This window comes from Cyphellophora europaea (genome assembly GCF_000365145.1).
Source record: "Cyphellophora europaea CBS 101466 unplaced genomic scaffold supercont1.2, whole genome shotgun sequence".
Classification (NCBI taxonomy): Eukaryota; Fungi; Ascomycota; class Eurotiomycetes; order Chaetothyriales; family Cyphellophoraceae; genus Cyphellophora; species Cyphellophora europaea.
In genome coordinates this window covers 2,807,680-2,826,271 of record NW_008481808.1, presented here as the reverse complement: position 1 = coordinate 2,826,271, position 18,592 = coordinate 2,807,680, and the positions used below count along the sequence as shown (strand labels likewise).

General features: G+C 53.6%; 6 protein-coding genes across 6 annotated transcripts; 3 read left to right on the top strand and 3 right to left on the bottom strand.

The window, feature by feature from the left end:
* Positions 1-610: 610 nt before the first annotated feature.
* HMPREF1541_02580 (uncharacterized protein) lies at positions 611-2,086 on the top strand (the record flags this gene model as incomplete). The annotated part of the gene is made up of 2 exons (XM_008716935.1): positions 611-883; positions 950-2,086. 2 exons carry the CDS (start codon positions 611-613, stop codon positions 2,084-2,086), a joined length of 1,410 nt encoding a protein of 469 aa, XP_008715157.1.
* A 1,301-nt stretch (positions 2,087-3,387) lies between these two features.
* HMPREF1541_02579 (uncharacterized protein) lies at positions 3,388-6,053 on the top strand (the record flags this gene model as incomplete). Its single annotated transcript, XM_008716934.1, has 2 exons — positions 3,388-4,821; positions 4,869-6,053. The coding sequence occupies 2 exons, from the start codon at positions 3,388-3,390 to the stop codon at positions 6,051-6,053; spliced, it is 2,619 nt and encodes an 872-aa protein (XP_008715156.1).
* Positions 6,054-8,109: 2,056 nt separating this feature from the next.
* HMPREF1541_02578 (uncharacterized protein) lies at positions 8,110-9,039 on the bottom strand (the record flags this gene model as incomplete). The annotated part of the gene is made up of 1 exon (XM_008716933.1): positions 8,110-9,039. The coding sequence occupies one exon, from the start codon at positions 9,037-9,039 to the stop codon at positions 8,110-8,112; it is 930 nt and encodes a 309-aa protein (XP_008715155.1).
* Positions 9,040-10,604: 1,565 nt separating this feature from the next.
* On the bottom strand, positions 10,605-12,266 carry HMPREF1541_02577 (uncharacterized protein; the record flags this gene model as incomplete). Its single annotated transcript, XM_008716932.1, has 1 exon — positions 10,605-12,266. One exon carries the CDS (start codon positions 12,264-12,266, stop codon positions 10,605-10,607), a length of 1,662 nt encoding a protein of 553 aa, XP_008715154.1.
* An 884-nt stretch (positions 12,267-13,150) lies between these two features.
* On the top strand, positions 13,151-14,626 carry HMPREF1541_02576 (uncharacterized protein; the record flags this gene model as incomplete). Its single annotated transcript, XM_008716931.1, has 1 exon — positions 13,151-14,626. One exon carries the CDS (start codon positions 13,151-13,153, stop codon positions 14,624-14,626), a length of 1,476 nt encoding a protein of 491 aa, XP_008715153.1.
* Positions 14,627-14,715: 89 nt separating this feature from the next.
* Positions 14,716-15,868, bottom strand: HMPREF1541_02575 (uncharacterized protein; the record flags this gene model as incomplete). Its single annotated transcript, XM_008716930.1, has 2 exons — positions 14,716-15,765; positions 15,821-15,868. The coding sequence occupies 2 exons, from the start codon at positions 15,866-15,868 to the stop codon at positions 14,716-14,718; spliced, it is 1,098 nt and encodes a 365-aa protein (XP_008715152.1).
* Between the last annotated feature and the right edge of the window lie 2,724 nt (positions 15,869-18,592).

The window sequence follows — 18,592 nt, the reverse complement described above, 5'->3', positions numbered from 1 at the left end:
TCCATATCTCCCGCTGACCCCGGCATTTCGTCAATGCCAATACTGGCGGACGCCGCCGTTCCTGGCCGGGCACTTGGCAGCGGGCCGCTAAGCGGGGCGGATGGGGAGCCTTATCAGTGAATTGCTATCTGACCAGTAGGGTCATTATTGACACATCTTTGTCACTCATGAAAGACTTCTTCCGCAATCGTTTTGATCATGCTGCCGCAGGGCAAGAGCTGTGTAGGTTGACTAATGATATCTGGGTGAATGTGGACAGGGGTACGTTACCAAGAAGGTGAGATCAATCACGTTAGTCAGATCAAAATGGCCGGTCACGATGAATGTGCCTCAGAGCTCAGTGTTGGATGGTCATTCTATACAGTCACCCCGCATCAGGTATGGAGGTCGAGCAGGATATCTGGAGAAGTCAAGATGGCGGCACCGCTCAGAGTAGCGAATCACGTGAACAGTCTTGGCATCGATATGCCAAGCCTTGTGTTTGCTCGACTCGACATTGACTTGGATGACTGCAGGTTGGTTTGCCGCGATTCTGCAATTCTTCATACTCTCATACACGGGGAAACCAGCGGCCGCTTCAGAAGCGCTTTCCGCTCTAAACACTCCCAGAATGCGTTACGGCCATCTTGATACGGAAAGCCTTCCGGCTTGGGCAGTACTGAATGATATCCAGCTACCAGCTGCTCGAGTCACCCGGAACATCTTGGATAGTGATGGTAACAGCAAGGGCGGCGGACTTGTTGCTACTCGCGATGTGTCCGCTGGCGCTATCCTGCTGAAAGTGCCTAGTGAGTTGATTGTATCACGTGGCCAAGTTGATCAGTGTGCAAAAGTCGATTGTACGCTGCGTACGATTCTCGATGCCGCCGAATCATTTGCAAAAGTAGGTTGAATTGTAATACGAGGGCCGAAAGGTAGGTCTAAGAAACGAGACTGACTGGCAATGCAGACGCCCAGGCTTCTCATCCTAGTCTTTTTGCTATATCAGATGACGATGGGCAGCCCTGACAACGAGCACCGGACCGGTGCGAAGCAGAGTCCACATGCCGACTACGTGAAATTCTTACCAAAGAGTATCCCTCTGCCGACTTTTTATACTGAAGCAGAGCGAGCACTTCTCAGCGGAACTTCTTTGAAGGATGCGCTAGAGCAGAAGCTCACCAGCCTTGAGAAAGAATTCGACCAATTGAGGGAGGAAACGTCTACTGTGCCCTGGTGCAGGGATACTTGGTGGGATGAGCAGAACGGAATCCTGACGATGGACGACTGGAAGCTGGCCGACGCTGAATACCGCTCGAGGGCGTTGGAACTGCCACGCGGCGTGGGCGATTCAATGGTGCCGGTTGTGGACATGGCCAATCACGCCTCGGACAACAGATCAAATGCACGGTTCGAGGTGGACGACGATGGTAACGCAGTCCTTGTTGTGCGCGACGATAAGAGCATCGCCAGTGGTGAAGAGATTACAATCATGTATGGTGTCGGAGGTGCAACGGAAATGGTGTTCTCCTATGGTTTCCTTGAGGAAGGGGCGAGCAGCGCAAGGGAAATGTTCCTCAACCTCTCCATGCCGGAGGACGACCCGCTTCGCATAGCCAAGATTCGTTATGCGGAGGAAGCTCCAGGTGTTCGCATCTTCGTGAATCATGCGGGGAAGGTTGATTGGGACAGCAACTACGTTTGGTGGGCCTGTATCAACGAGGAAGATGGACTTGACTTTCGCGTGGCACAAACTAATGACGGCCAGAAGGAATTGAAGGCCTCATGGAAAGGCCACGAGTTTGCGGCGGGTGAGCTAAAGGACATTCTGATGAACGATCAGCTCCGGGATATCTTCGTGTTGAGAGCTACAGTGTTGATTCAGCAACGGCTAGAGGAACAAGGGTTGGCACTGGCAGGTACAGAGCAAGCATTTCTTGAAGCACGCGACCAATCCGATTCGAGTGAATCGGTTTGGAAGCTTGTCAGCCGCTTAAGAGACTTGGAGCTCGAGCTTGTGTCGGACGGTTTCCAGCATCTGGAGACGGAGGTGAGTGGCCCCGTGCGGATAGTTTCCGAGTTTTCATGCAAGGGCTGTTTGGGCTGACTGTTTCGCACAGAAGGGGACTTTGATGGGTGGTGCCGCTGTTCGCGAATATCTCGGTGTGGATTCCCGGAAACACGAGACTGTAAATAGTTCGCGGGACGGAAACGAGGAGGACTTTAGTTGACGCTTCTGAGGTGCATAGGACAGAAGAGATGCATTTGATTGGCCGCCTTTACACGTCAAACGAGCTACCCTTCGAGTTGGCTGGGTTGACTAGTAGATGCTTGGAAGGCTTGCAGGATGTGCACGGTGGGAAGATCGGGGTTTTCTGGGGCCTACGATCCGCAACCCGCGAATTCCCGAGCACGTCGTCTTTGAATCGTACTGGGACGCCATTCTTTCCGAAAATGCGATTGCTTAGGGCTGATGTCTAGAAGCTGTCGTGCAAGCGAGGCGATGACCGTGGCATGATGTTATCCAAGAGTGCTTGTGCCAACGGCGCTGACGTTGCCCCAACACGAGCTGACCACCAGAACTCCAGAGCACTCGGCTCGAGGGCTAAGACATAGACTTTCCCCAGATTCCAATGCATCAGAGGAAGATCGCTGGAACGAAGCACGACACATTTGTATCCGCTATCCCATCCGAACGTGAGAGTTTGGCCAACTGCTGCGAGACTATGGTTGTAGCATGCTGGAATCGGGGTGCAGAGGAGCTCGAAATGGTACGGGTAAATGGAGGTCTAACCGTTAGCAGCATAGCGCAATGGATCACGTCACCGGCAATGATTGGCAGACGATCTTTCCTCGTCGGCATTGGCCTGGAGTGCGTCGTAGTGGGCCGTTTGTGCGTCTTGCATTGCCTTGTATCCCTGCGGGGTAGCGGAAATCGCCTGCTTCAGAGGATCTGGCTGTACAGGTTTGGGTCAAGCGACGCCAAAACGCTGGGCTCCTGTTGCTGCACGAGAGTACCCTGCACCCCATCCAACCATCGATTGCCCCCCGTCCTGCTCTGACGAAAACTCAACCCATACAACCCCCAGACACTCCAGACCCCGGACAAATCCCTTCTTCTCGAATTTCGACTTCACCCAGGACCCGTGGCGGCCCCCCATACCCAATCAGGGCCAACACCGTCTGAAAACTTCCCATTGACCCTCAACCACCGATTATCCTCCTCCAATGCGGTCATAACACCTTCTTATGCCTGGCCCCTCTCGCCTGAACTCACCTTCTTCTTCTACCCCAGATTACCACAACACCATTATCGTCCACCCCGAACCCCGCAACAGTACTTGGTTAGAGATATCGCCTTGATTCCCACGCTTATGCCCACGAACCGAACGACCTACCACCGCCGCCATGCCTGGCATACTACCGATGAAGATGATTCGAGTGGGGAGCTCGACGCAGAACAGGATAGCACAAGCTTGCGACCGATGCCGAAGTAAGAAGATCCGATGTGACGGCGTTCGACCCTGCTGTACTCAGTGTGCCAACGTTGGCTTCGAGTGCAAGACCAGTGACAAGCTGAGTCGCAGAGCCTTCCCAAGAGGCTACACTGAATCTTTGGAGGATCGAGTGCGTGGTCTGGAAGCGGAATGCCGTGAGTTGAAAGATCTGCTTGACGAAAAAGACGAAAAGATCGATATGCTCTCGCGCCTCCACAGCTTCTCGCCGGCTTCCCGCAAAGGGTCTTGCTCTCTGTCGCCAACCAACGCTGCTCAAGTCAAAGCCGAGGTTGAGTTGCCGCGCGAGGACATCCTTTACGTCGAAATTCCAGCTCCTGTACAACATGACGCTCCTTCGACCGGCACTTCCACAGCCTCAGCATTCATCGAATCATTCGAGCAGAAAATCCAAGAACACGAAAAACGTCCTGCAAACATCTCCTCCGCCACTCTTCTTTCGGGATCCAATACCGCCAAACAGTCTCAGACTAATGCCTCGAAAACACCTCCACGCATTCTATCCGACCAATACATCAATCTATTCTTCCAGGAATGGCAGCCACTTTTACCAGTCCTGCACAGACCAACCTTCCTCAGAGTTTATGAACAGTATCTCGCAGGACCCGACGCTGGAAACTGGCAAAGCAATAAACAGGCAATCGCTCAACTCTTCCTCATTTTCGAAATCTCGGCACTGTCGTGTGGTCACCAACTCAAGACCAGCTGTCCAACTTACGAGAATCAGTGGCGAAAAGCCATGTACTCCTCTCCCATGACACCGACTACGGCGACGATCCAGTCTCATGTCTTGGCTCAACTATGTTATCTTCTGCGTGGCGATTATACCCAACTTTCGCGCCACCGGGGCATTGCTGTCGGAATGTGCCATGAGCTTGGTCTGCATCAGGCTCACAAGTACCACACCCTCGGTGTTTTCGATGCTGAAGTACGTCGAAAGGTCTTTTGGTGCCAATATGTTCTCGACAAATTTGCCTCTGCTGCTACTGGCTCACCTATGCTGCTTCGCGAAGCCGACATCACGACCGAGTACCCAGCCGATGTCGACGACGAGAATTTGAGCACTTCAGGCTTCTCTCCTGCTTTGCCTGGAGAGGTGACCAAGATCTCCAGTGCTCTAGCTCTGTTCCGAGCCACCCGCATACTGTCCAGGGCCCTGGAAGATCTTTATTCTTCAAAAGCCAGCTATCAATTATCTGTCAGTAAGCTTCATGCTTACTCCGACGAGCTCGATCAATGGTCGGAAGAACTCCCGGATCATCTTCGTCTGAGATTCAACAACGACAAGCCGTCTACCAACGTTGTCAGCTGCCGCTCCCCTCTTCTGGTAAGTACGACTTTTACTTCCCAGGATTGTTCACTGACGCTCATTAGTCCTTGACATATTTCTTTGTACGCAGCCTGATCCACCGTCCCCTACTCTGCCACGCCACAGGTAGCGCTCAAGCCGCTGCGACGATCGTTCTTGCTGCTGCTGGCAAGCACACTCTCCAAATCCTAGACCTGCTTGACGAGAGACGCATGAACTACACCTTCCCTTTCAACAAGAAGGCACTCCTGTTGACTTCAGCGTTCTCCATTCTCTGGCAATCCATCGACCTGGATGAGGACAGCAAACTCGTCAAAGACAACCAGAAGTCTCTACAGTTGTCATTGGCAATGATCGGTCGCGAGAGCCAGTCTTCTCATGCGGAGTTTCAACGCATCGCCAGCGCCTTTGTACCACTACAAAGTCGTCGCACCTCCTCACCGAAGCACATCGATATTGATACTCCTGCCGCCAAGCTCGTCAACTCCATGCCCGCTCCATCCCCACCTATACCAAAGTCTGGCAAGTCTCCCAAGAAGCAATTGCAAGCCATCGCCTCCCGCTTCTCCAGTCTTAAAGGCAGTCCTAGGCCCGAGGAACCCCGACGTGCTACACTTCCTCAGACTGGCATGAGCCATTCCATGTCTCCTCAGCACCGCGCAGGTAGCACTGTTTCGCTTTCATCAACTCGTTCCGCTCCAGTCATGGCTACTCCATCGCCTGGCCAGGTTGCCCATCATGCCACTTTGAATGCCAATCATGCTATCAACCTCGACTACTTCCCACTCGGAGACGAACTGAGCGGCGACACGCAGACTAGTACCTCCAGCTCTACTATGCTACCGCCAAAGAAACCTTCACAGATGTCTCCTACGATCGCGAATGCGTCTTGGGACAATTTACTTCTCACCAATTACGATGCCTCCAATGCACAGCTCTTCGGGAATTCCGGAATGGGCCCCACAGCACACACCCCTATGTCGATGGCTGGCAACGACTGGATCAATGATGGCAATTGGAACCTGCCAACAATGGACTTCTCCAGCAAAGCACCCGTACCGCAGAGCTTGTTGAGTTTTAGTGGCGAGAGCATCAATAGTAGCGACGATTTCCTTTTCAGCGCAAGCAGCAACAATGGCAGCACGAGTACTGGGGAGAGCTTGGATGTGCCACCGATGGAGCAGGGACCATACAAGGGAATCACGATTCCAATTGACGATGAGTTTGATTTCGAGGCTTTGGAAGGTTGAAGTATATGCGGATCACGGGTGCCCGCTACAAGAGGGGGGTTTTGTGTACTGTAGAACACACCATGTCCGCACACGACGCTCTCACCGACATCTGCTCTCCTCTACACCCAATGCAGAGAAGAGCAAGAGGTTTCAATTGATGTTTTGAGGAAGAATCTTACGATGATACCACAGGCGCTTGGAGGAAAGAATTTGCAACGGATCAACGTCCAAAGATAGGCTCGAGGACCATCTGAATCTATAGTGATATTATTATCAATCTAAGATTACTAGTTGACGCTGCCTCTTGGCCGGGTGATGTATATCCGTCCACTTGCGTAATTTCAGCTTAGAGCCCCTATGCACAAAGAGTCGAAAGTATGTCTACATCACATTGGCTTCATGGTCTGTGTAGAACTCTGACTCCATTACAGTCACACCCCAGACACAGTCGCGGGCCCGAGTCTCAAATCACTGCTAACAACTCGGGGCCCGGAACTTGGGACAACCGATGACAACCTCACATTGACTCCAGCACACTTTGACAGGTCGAACTTTCCGGCGACTCCGGCGACTCCGGCGGACCCCGTGATACTGTCAGACCGAAAGCTGGAGCGTCGCTGCTGCATATACCGAGTCCTTTGGCCTGATAAGCCCACTAGAACGCAATGAGCAGGTTCTTTACATCGGGCTGCGGGGTCCGCCATGATCCATTCTGTTCGCATCGAACTCAAACCCAGCTCTTTGTGTGCTCGGGGACCGGGATCTGTCATCTGGCAATCAGTCCCGCCGGGCAAAACCCCAGCGCCACAGTAGTGCAACTGTACAAGCGGGCATAACTAAAGGGCTTGAGTTTTCTTGTTGCGGGAGCCTTGTGGTTGCCGCTACTGCAAGCACGCAGGCTGTGGCTCGAGGGTCCAGACCTGCCCCACCTCAGCTGCCATTGTTTGACAGTTTCGAAGAGGAGGAGGAAGAGAGGAATCGTGAGAGGGAAAGGGGATAAAGAGGGCATGGAAGGGGAAGGAAGGCGCTACCTTACCGCTCCGTGTGGGAACCCCACACCCCACTCCGCTTTTGGATTTAGTCCCTCACTCGGATCGGCGCGTCGGCGATGCGAAAGAGGAGATGTTCAGTATCACAATCTTGGCTGCGGAGTGCGGGATCAACAGATCCCCCGTGCGCGGCTTGAGACTCATTACATTGGTACCTCTGCTTTGCACCGGGGAGCTCGCGATCAAACTTCGCCGGAACAGGCGAAATGCCAAGACGAGGCAGCATTTCCAGGGGGTGCCCTAGCATCGGCGACGCTCTCCGTGAATTTAGCGTGGGCTCAGAAGCTCGACAGCCTTGCCCAGGCTCGCAACCTCACTGATCGGTTCTGTAAGTCCCTGAGAGGCTGCTGAGACTACCTTTCATCCATGACTTGTGTTCCAGAAGAATACTGAATGCCAATAGGAGAGCTTTATACGGAAAGACCATCAGACAATCAGCCCTACGATACTAGCCTGTAAGCTCTAGGCTTTGATACTATCTTAGACTTATAGAGCGATGTCTAGGGTGTCACGAGTAGAAGTGTGAGATATGCGCCTGTGCGAGCGCATGCAAGCGCATGCAAGCGCCGATGGACACAAACAGGCAGGTAAGTAGACACTAGTGTGTGGGTGTAAGAACAGAAGTTCGGCAGATCTTGGTTGAGGAGAGAGGGACCAGGCAGCCATATTGCTGCTGCCTGCGACATTAGGTATGATCACGATCCACCCTAGAGAGCGACCGCGTATGGTCACATCGAAGTAGCTATGTGTACAGGAAAAGTGGTGGTCCAGAATGCCAATGCTAGTACAGTACATACGGAAGTAGTGAGTCCTCCATGTCTCAACAATAATGCCCAAACCCAGTAATGCGACGTCTCCTCTTCTCCATTTCGGTGTAGCAGCGCAGTCTAGAGTGTCTGATGATGTCGTTTCTTCGTTGCAGAGTGGAAAGTGTGAAAGAAAGTAAGAAATCCGCTTGTGATGTATGCCAGGGTATCAATGCAATACAACCGTTCAATCAAATTGCGCCGATCCTTCCGTGGTGGCTATTTCTTGTAAGCCGAGTGCAGATTGGGATATCCGAGATTAGTAACACCGGTGTAACCACTAGGCTGCGCCATCAGACCATGTGCAGGCTGAGCACCGTTATGGACGTTGTAGATCTGGGGCTGAAACGTTTGCACCAGGTCGTAGTATTGTGTTACCTGTGCTCGTAGCATGTTGTTCTCGTTGGCCATTCTGTGTAGCTCCTCCCGAGTTCGTTGCAGCTCTTGCTTAAGTCTTTTGACCACGGGGCTGTCATCCAAAGGTTGCAAAGCAGGAGCAACAATCGACGAATCGTCATTGTACTCAGCGTCTGTGGACTCTGGTTCAACGCTGTTGTCACTTGGCAGCGGGGTGATGATTCGCTTCCGCTTTTTGTGCTGGGGGCCATGATCGACAGACTCGGCCTCAGGAAGCTTTGAATCGGGATGACGGCGTCGCTTGTGTTCTTCAAGATTCTCTTTGCGGGAGAAGCCTTCGCCTGATGCATTGCGGACGCAGTCAGGAAATGGACAAAAGAGGCGAGACTTGGTTGTTTGATGCAAGCCGTGCACTTCGCGTTGGTGTCTCATCAAACCACCTGAGTATGTAAAGCCTAGGGCGTTCTGGCAGTTCGGGTGCTCGCATTTGTAAGGCCGCTCATGTCTATCCATGTGCTTGTTCCATTCACAAAGCCGACGGAAGGTAACATTCTTGCCCTGGCACTCGGCGTGAGTGCAGCAGATCTCATTCTGCTTGTTACGTGGCGGTGGTGACAGCCGACGCACGGCGGTTGGTGAGCGGGTCTGAAAATGAGGCTGCTGTGGCAATATCGGCAATTCAGATGCCATGGCGTCCGCGGGGACTGCGTGAGATAGTTGTGCCGAATTCGGAGGTGTCAGAACGTCGTCGGGCGGCGAGCGCGACGCTTTCGAGTGCGCCGTTGAGGCCATGCGGGTATTGATGTAGACGGCAAGGATCTCATGGGGCTTCGAGCGATGTAGCGAAAGTACCAGGCGTGTATGAGATAAGAAGGATTATGCTGGGCTGATGCCTAGCTATAAGCAGCGAGTGGGCAGTGACTCGAAGGCGAGGACTTAGTTAGCCAAATCCACGTGCCAACGGAAGGCAACCAAGGGCGTCGCTCCAGCCACACAACGCTTGGAGGAAGTTACTCTAATATGGGGGCCACTCTTTGTACAATTGTGCGATCCAAGCGACTGAGATAGGCGCGGCATGGAACGCGTGGAGCCTGAAGGCAAGTCGCAAGGTCCGGGAGTGGCGCCTGCTGCGTCGCGACAACATGTGACCACATAAAAGTAAGGCACAATGAGTCATGGGGCAGGGAGGGGCCAAAGCAACGATTGGTTGGCACTGACCACGGCACCTACCTGAGAAGACAAAAGCAAGGATCGATGCCCAAAAGAACGACCGGGCCAATTGCCCTGGCCAGGCAGCGGCCTGCTTGCCATGTTGGCCACCGGTCCAAGTTTGATCATCGGAGATCAGGCGGAAGTTCTTGGCACCCGCCCTGATTGCCTAATCCACCGTCGCATCGATGTCCCCTGAGCGCAGGCGCATCTTGTCTAGACGTCGTTGATTGTCACAGCATTGTAGCCGCCGAGCGACCGTCTTCTGGAACATGGCGGTTCTGCAGCACATTTCTCTGTTCTGCAACGAGTGTACCATGGTCGGACGAGCTGACCGGATTTTGCCACCGTGGCGAATTGGCGCGTATGAGCCACAATGCCGTCGTCAAAATGCGAAGTCTGCTAGCTTCACTCTGGAGAGGACACCTAGACGAGCATTAGACTCACTACCATGGTATTGCGCATCCTACATAGCTTCGAGGGCCGTTGAGTCAGCAGCTAGTAGGATATGCCTTCCATCGGCATCAAGAGTCATAACGAGGGAGAAGACGATTGTGTGCAAGAAAGCGCTTTCAAACCAGAGACTGGAGATCATACTAGCGAAGAGTCAAGTTGATCAAAAAAAGTAGAAGTACACGAGGCGTGGACAGGTATATGACTGTCCGCACGGGAGGTGTACAGCTGGAGCTGCAGCTACAGGGATTAATCCTCAAGGCGTCCACGCCACCCCACTTGGCGTATTGACCACCGCCCCCCTTCCATCTGAGTTCTAGCCACAAAGCCTCGTTATAGCCTTACGAACCACATGTTGACGATCACTTCATGGCTGTCCAAGGAGCATCAGAGGAGTCATGAACAGGAACGATCCAATCTATTCGTGGCTATCTTACTGTACAGTTCCGGGTATGTAACGAGACTTGCTGTGATCCCAACCTCGCCAACCTCATGCGGCTTGCTCTGTCATCAGCCTCGCTTGGCAGCTTCTACTGCTTGATTACATGTGCACTAGAGAGGTTTCCCCACGCATCTGCAGCCTCGTCGGAACATGAGCCAAAGCTGAATGCCCGATGCAGTTGATCAGTGTGAGTTACAACAGCCCGACGAGTCGTTGTGGCACCGGCTGCCGCTCGCGAATGGTTTTCTCCATCTCAAGAATGAATGACGTTCTGGACGTGAGGATAGACCTGCACCAGCTTGTTCCAGAATTCTGGGTGATCTGTGACAGCAACTTGAGGATCCCAGCCCATAGCCACGAAGATCGTGTTGACACCGCTGGCAATTGGCTCTGTGAAGATTTGGCATACCTGGAGTCCAATGACAAAAGAGAAGGCCATGATGACAGGAGTAAAAGTTCGGTCCTCGTTGTAGGCTGGCTTGGTGTACTCGAGATAGAGGTAGGAGAACAGTGTGCACAAGTAGGCAACAAATAGTGCTCCCATGGATAAGACCGGGCCGACAAGGCAGTCATTGACAAGAGCGTCGATGCCACGATCCTTGATCATCCTCCAGGTGTCTTTCGCGGCGTCGAAGTACCCTTTGCCGTACAATGCTATATGGCAGAAGGCGTATTTGTTGACGAACTCGACGGCCCATTGGATGAAGCTAACCACGCAGCCAAGGATGCAGAAGATAATGGTACCCACAATGCTGCCATCCTGCGAAGCTTGCGAGCGAAGGATGCTCAGAGCTTGGCGAATCATGTTGATGAGCGCGATAATCAAGCTTCCGAGGGAGATAGATCCGAAGCTGTAGGTAGTGGCCCGCTTGAAGGCACCCCAGGAGCTGCCCTTTGGAATGCCGCCGGGTTTTCCAGCGCAGAAGTACCAACTGCCGTAGACCCCAGCGACGGAAGTATGGATTGTGTTCTTAATCCACTCGGTGATCCAGTAACCGGCGAAGGTGACGAAGACAACCAATCCAATGACCTTGCCACTGGAACAGCCGGCGTCTGTACAGCTAGGATTCTGAGTGCTATTAGAGTTCCCGGGCATATAGGCCGTGTAAATGGCGACAAGTGTGACCGAGAACCAGGCAGCAAAGGCAGCAGCAACGACACCGCCTATCAAGGAGATTGCAAAGACGTGAACCCTGGGCATGCGCGCAATATCCATGGTTTGCTGTAGCATCACAACCGCGAATGGGATCCGAGGGATCCACGAGATGAAGCAGATGATGGCGAAAATTGCAAAGATGGCAAACACAATACCAGCACCCCATAGACGGAGGTATAGGTAGTATGCAGCCGTCGCAACAGCAAATACACAATTCAGTATACCCGTGATCCAGACGAAGGCTTTGGTGAACATGCGGGCCATGAGGAAGTAGATCCAGCTGACAGCGAACGCTATACCAAGGACCGCCACGAAGAGGATAATCGTATTTGTATCGAGAGAGAAATCATTCTGACTTCCGTAGACCCCGCCTCCGTTGAAGCTGTGATAGCGCGAGTACCGGTACAGGCTCAGACCCGACACAGCGACGAATCCGAGGAATGTTGCGATGAAGAGGATGCCGGCCCAGAGGTCGTGGAACTTGGGCTTCTGAATCTTGAAAGTTTGATCGAACCCTTCTTTCGAGTCTTGCGGTGGCTGATACGTTGGCGCAGGCTGGTTGTATTTGGCTGGGTCCTGGTATTCGAACTGCTGCTGCTGCGACGGACGCGCGAGCTGCTGGTGGCCTTGAGGCGGACCCGGAGGGGGCCCATAGCCCTGAGGTCGCGGTCCAGGAGGCTGCTGGTAGCCATAGCCGTACCCTTGTTGAGGGTGCGGCTGGTCGGGCATCTGGTAGTACGAGGCAGCTTGACCCGCCATTATGGGTGCGGTAGTCGAAGCAGGGTCGATGGGAGGGAGCGATGAACCGGAGGATGACTGCGCAAAAGGTGCGGAAGACACGCAGACTGGAGGTGGAAGAGGGGATGATCGTCGCGAAGGATCGAACACAACCAAAGGCTGGATGTCGAATCGTCAATAACAAATCATTGGCACATCCCGCGATTAGAGAAAGTCTATTTGGTCCAATTGCCCGGCAACTTGGTGAGACGCCAGCTGAAGAATGGTCCCGCGGACAACCTATGATGGCTCATAGTAATTTTGCTGCGCTCTTTCCTAGCTGTCGTCCAGCTGTCATCCAAGCACGCACACGCGTCCCTGGTGTGAGAAAAATGTAGCAAAAGACAATCAAGATCTGCCAAACCTCGCCAGTACGGGCCGGGCATGATAGTCATTGGGCGGTCTCTCTAGCGGGGTAGGGCTCAGCGATCGCTTGGAGATCACTCGCCATTAGCGCTGTTGAGCTCTCGCTTGGGGGTCCATCGCTCAGGCCAGCCGGCATCTCCTTCCCGAAGTTGGATCGGCCGACTCGTCGAGACCTCAAGGTGCCCGTCAACCACAAAGCAATAGCGACAACAACATTAGCAACCTGTCCGTTCAATCAAAACCGATGTTGTGGCCCTCTAAATTGCTGCCTTTCGAGAACATTTCAGAGACCGACTGGGACGTTTCGCACCTCATTAAGTGCAGATCGGATTTCCTCCGCAGCATGACGACATGCTTCCTGACGCGTTGAGATTCTCGGGAGCACAAGCTTAGTTGGAGAGCTCACCGGCATGCGTCACTGGCTCATAGCCGCACTCCAAACTATGAATTTAATCCTCAGGTCTCTATCATGTTGCTAACATAGGCATAATTCACATCTCATGGCTAACCTGACTATTCTGCAGGGCGTGGTGCTCGCAGGGCTCTGTGCTGCATGTTGGCCAGTCTCGACTGCCCTGCTATGCCTCAATTATGTGATCCTGGCTATTTCGTGCCGCAAGGCACTGCGCGCCCTGGTTCGACGCATGCCTGGATTCAAAGCCCGCAATGTCCTCATCACCGGCTCAAGTCCCTATGCTCTACGACTTGCACGAGCTTTCCATGAGACTGGCCACCATGTCAGTCTGGCTGCAACTCAAACAAGCCTTCTACCTCTTCACGTTCGGTGGTCCGTCGCCGTGCGCAAATACATACAGATAAAACATACTCCAACAATTGAGAGCTACTCCGAATATGCACAAGAACTGTTGACCATCATCCAGAAGGAAGCTGTTGAGCTCTGGATCGACTGCAGTAAGGACACTCCAGCTCTTGTGCTCGCCCAGGCAAAGAGCATCATCACTCAGAAGACGGACTGTGTATGCTTCGTTCCAGACACTATCAATGCAATGATCTGTTCGAAGCCGTCGACTTTCCTCAAGTTTGCCGCTGACAACGGCCTCCCGGTTCCCGAGTCGTATGAGGTCAAGACACGGAACGAAATCCACAAGATTCTGCATCAATCCAACGGCAAGCGCAAATATATTCTGAGCGATGGCGACACGAATGGCACAGTCACCCCTCGCTCATCAACTCTACTGCCTCGCCGTACACTTAGTCAGACGTACGATGAGGTCTCTCGGGTCAAGATCTTGAAGAACTCGAGTCTTCGTCTTGACCAGACTCCGGAGGGCAGCGATCTTTACCGAAGTACTGCCATCATCGTCAACGGAAAAGTCAAGACATTTGTTGCATGTGCGCTCACAGACAGCAGGGTGTCTACCATCGTCAATCCTTCCTCCGCGCTCAATATCGCTATAATGCACTTTGTGTCTGCTTTCGCCACGAAACTAGACTCCTACAGTGGCCACTTGACAATCGACTTCGCTGCTGATGAGCGACCTAACGTTCAGGCCGTGGAAAAGCGAATACTCCCTATGGCTGGGCGCGCAACGATTGACGCACCGATCCTACTCTTCACCGGCCTACAAGGCTCTATTGCCCTAGTCCGCGGCTATGTTTCGGTTTTCGGCCGCAGCGCGAATGGTTTCATCAGTGGCGACGATGAAATATCTACACCAGTCATCCAGCCTGGGCACGAGCGAGGTGTGTACTCGTTTGGGAGTGCGCTCTATACACTCCTGCTCTTGCCCATGTTGGATCTTCTTACGCTGCGCACGAATCTCTTCTACGTTCTTGGCGCGGCAATTGCGTTTGTGAAACATTTCAGCTTCTGGCAGGAGGCTTTGTATGACTTCAAGGATCCACTACCGTCCTGGTACTTCTATCAGGTCTATGTGCCGGCGAGGTTGGTCTTCAGTGTCCTTACTGGTACGATGAGAAACTTGACAACAGAATTGGCAAAGTTGATGGCATGACCATGAGATATTGCACAATGTAGCATTGATGCCGTTACGATGTAACGCGAGATACCTGGGCTAAGTAGGAATGCTGATCCCTTACCCTCTCACACCTTGTCCGCAATGGCCTCTCCCGTCTTGCCGCCCATCTTGAAGACAATTTTGTTCACCTTCCTTGCCTCAAAATCCTCGTACGCCTTGGGCGCTTCCTCCAACGGCATGGTCTTGCCGCACAGGAACGCCACCTTCTTCTGCTCCTGCACCAGCAGCGCCAGTGCGTCCTCAAATATCGAGCGGACGGGGCACCGCCCGAACGCCATCGTCACATTCTTGCCGTACATCATCAAACCATTCAGCTCAAATTTCTCCGTGTGCACGCCAATAGAGCTGATCTGGCCCCATGGCCTGATCATGTCAAAAGCCAGGTAGAGCGCGTCGGCGTGCCCGACGACTTCCATGACCACATCGGCGCCACGCCCGTCGCTGGCCGCCTTGATCTTCTCAGCGGGATTGTCGTTGAGGTTGATGGGGATGGCGCCGATGCGCTTCGCCTCCTCCAGGCGCTCGGGGACCGAGTCGATGGCGTACACGGTGTCAACCATGGTCAGGGCGCACGTGATGGCGCACAGCCCGACGGGCCCGCACCCGACCACCGCCGTGGTATACTCCTTGCGGTCCCGGTCACTGAGGTTTTTGAGGAAGCGCGAGGCCGCGAAGTAGCCCGTCGGGAAGATGTCGGCCATGAGCACGAGCATCTCTTCCGGGATGCTGGTGGGGGCTTTGACGAACGTGGTGTCCGCCAGCGGGACCCGCACGTACTCGGCCTGCCCGCCGTCGATGGTGTTGGCGGGCACGCTGTTGCCGAAGAGCTCGCCGTGCTTGCAGCGGGAGGCCTGGCCCCGCACGCAGTAGTAGCAGTTCTGGCACGCCGTGTAGAAGGGCACCACGACCTTGTCGCCGATCTGGAATTTCGAGACCGAGTCGCCTTTCTCCACGATCTCGCCTACGAACTCGTGCCCGCACACAAAGTCCGGTGAGCACTTGAGGTGGCCACGGTAGAAGTGCAGGTCGCTTCCGCAGAGGGCGGTGCTGGTCACCTTCAGGACTGCGTCTGTGGGTTTCTGGATCTTGGGGTACGGTCGGTCCTCAACAGCGACCTGAAAAGTGTCAGCAGGTTCCGCGCGTGCTCTACATCCATGGCCATGCTCGTACCTTGTAGTCACCCTTGAACACCACGGCGCGCATAGTAGCGGGAGGCATGATGAATCTGATGCAGCGGAATGCTTTGGCGTAGGGTAGGTGTATGTAACAGTTTCTGGGTTTAATTTACAGATACAGTTCAAGTTCTTGAAGCAGATGAACGAGCTACACAATATCTTACCTCATCATACATATATACCTTTCATGCTCCGGAGGGACGTCCGAGGGGAAAGTTTAGGTGTGGTACACGCTGCCCCTCACTCAGCCGGACCACGAGCCACCGAAACTATTGGTCAAGGCCTCGAAAAGGCAAACCATACCTGCCCTGAGTGGCCCTAGAGCTCCCGGCTTCCCTCGGCTCTTTGCTGCGCGGGCTTTTCCCCAGAAACTTGGCGTTTGTTGGAGATCCGAGTCTCGGGGAGGAGAGGGGAGAACCAAGCCGCACGCAGTGCCCACCCAATGGGACGATAGCCGAGGATTGCCTTGCCGGCGCGCTGGCTGATGGTTTTCTCCTACATACAGATGGGGTGATGCCCGCAGGCGGTTGCAATGATGGCAGGTCGTACCAGGAACGGAGTGCCAATCGTTTGGCGGCGCACGAGATGTCACAGAGGCGGATCGATGCTGCTGCCGCACCGGTGGCTACGAGCACATATGCGCTGAGATACTTGAGGCTGACACCGATGCGAGGTCCCTGAATGAGCTTATAGAGAAAGGCTAGATATGGTATGATGAGTCAAAGGCCTACCGCAAACGATGCGGGCCACCACGTTGCTTGTCAAAGCTGCAAGGGATATACGAGGTCCGACTCACACAAAGTCTGTATCGGGAGCACACCACTTTAACCCAAGACTACACATGGCCTGATCATCGGCCTCTCCTTCGCGCTTACTGATCCGCCGAAGCAAAGGGTTGTTGACTAGCTACAGGTTCGTTGCCTGACTTCTTGGCGTTGACGCTTAGGCACAAGGCTGCGGTCCCCTGTTCACCCCGGGGGTCGGTTTGTGAAGAACGTTCTTCGCGTACTCGTTGAATCTGAATGCGCATCAGTCATGCAGTGCCTACAGCCAAGATGCTTCTCTTGTCTTGCATGTTGGGCCGGAACGAAAGTCCGTCAGCGCCTACCTTCTTGCATCGCGGTGGCTGTAGTGTTCCTTATTCCAGGCTCTGCACCTCCAATCTGTCGTCAGTTTACCTGAACGGGCAAGTTTGAGGACTTAACATGCAAGTTATCGAAGATTCAGAGCTCCGAATAAAGCAAAAGAGCCGAGGACTAGATCAAAACCCCCTGTCCTAACAGTACTCGAAGGTTCATCGGAATCAACAACAGGCTTCAGTGAAGCATGGTTGTGGTTGATGGTAGAATCTCTCTGCCTATATGGAGCTGACGACCAAGCTTCTCGGTCACAGATGTCGAGGAAGCAGTAAAGTGGGTGCAGCGCGGACCAGGCTGACAAGGTCCCACCTTTTGCATCAGAGCTTCAGCGGCCAGTCACCGGCTCGGCGCGATCACCGTGTATAAGCATGGGAGCTAAGCTTATTCTCTGCTGGGAAGACTGGCGTGGGCCCGGCACTATGTCTGACGTCGATTGGGCGTTAACAACCGCGGACTCGAACGAAGAGTCCTTCACTGGAAGGTCCTAGCGCAATCCAGACCGTTGGGCTGCAACGGTTGCGAACGACCCTGTCCAGTTGCCTTGTCACCTGACCCCAAAAGTTGCAGTAAGTAGTGGAACGTGCGGAGTCGAACGAGTGGACCAGGTCATGGACAGAGCTGATAGCTCCAGGTGACTGATCTACTGGTGGTGCAAAACTGCCCCCGCCGAAACATGGGTGGCGGATACGGACCGGGTTGAACCTCGATCATGAGGTTTGCTGGTAACCGCCGAAAAGCTGTGTAACACGGTTCCGCAGTATTGTGATGCAACGATCGTTGATGCCAGACCGGGACAGGAGGCCTCTGGACCTCGGTACGGAATCGTCTCCCACCCATGCAACGCCAGATATCGCAATGTAACTTCTTCGCAGCCTCTGCCGCCCACATCAAGTGGCGAGTGGCGAACACCGCGAAGAGTCAGCACAAGCAAGCAAGTGAGTAGGATATGCCTGGCATGAATGTGGCAAAGCCGATGCATGACGTTCCTTCAATGGTCATCATCTGTGTCGCGATGAGAAACCCGCACCAGGATCCAGCTCTTGGCATTGAGGGAGCGATACGGTTCCTCTAGAGTCCTGTTGGAGGAGCGAATCATATAGCTTCTTCATTCTTACCTAGAGCCGAAACCGAAAACATGAAGATGAATTAGAGCTCACGAACCAACCTCGTTCGGAGGCAAATGACTATAGCCATATGAGAATGAATCCTGAGGACGGATTAATCGCCCGATATGGCCGATTAACCTGGAGCCACGAACCCGAAGCCGAACCTGGGCCGCTTTTCCATGGCCAGGTCGAGCCTCAGCATTTACAGGGACGAACGTCACAACCGCAGGTGATCGCTTTTCTGTATCACACGAGATGATGGATAGCAAACACAGGGACACATCCTCACAGCGAGCCGACATCACCTGACGGAAGCCTTTAGGGAAGAAATACGAGCGTTTAGGCCTTCGTCCAGGGTCTAGTCGTATTAGGTAATGGATTGAGGATGTCTTCCTGCAAGTCCCAGCAGCAACAGTGGTCAACAATGGTGACTGTTTCCCTGTACAGAGCGATAGGGAAATTTCTGCGCAGAGGAAAGATCCAGAAACGTGAGACCTGTCGTTGTGTCTGCTGCGCAATGAA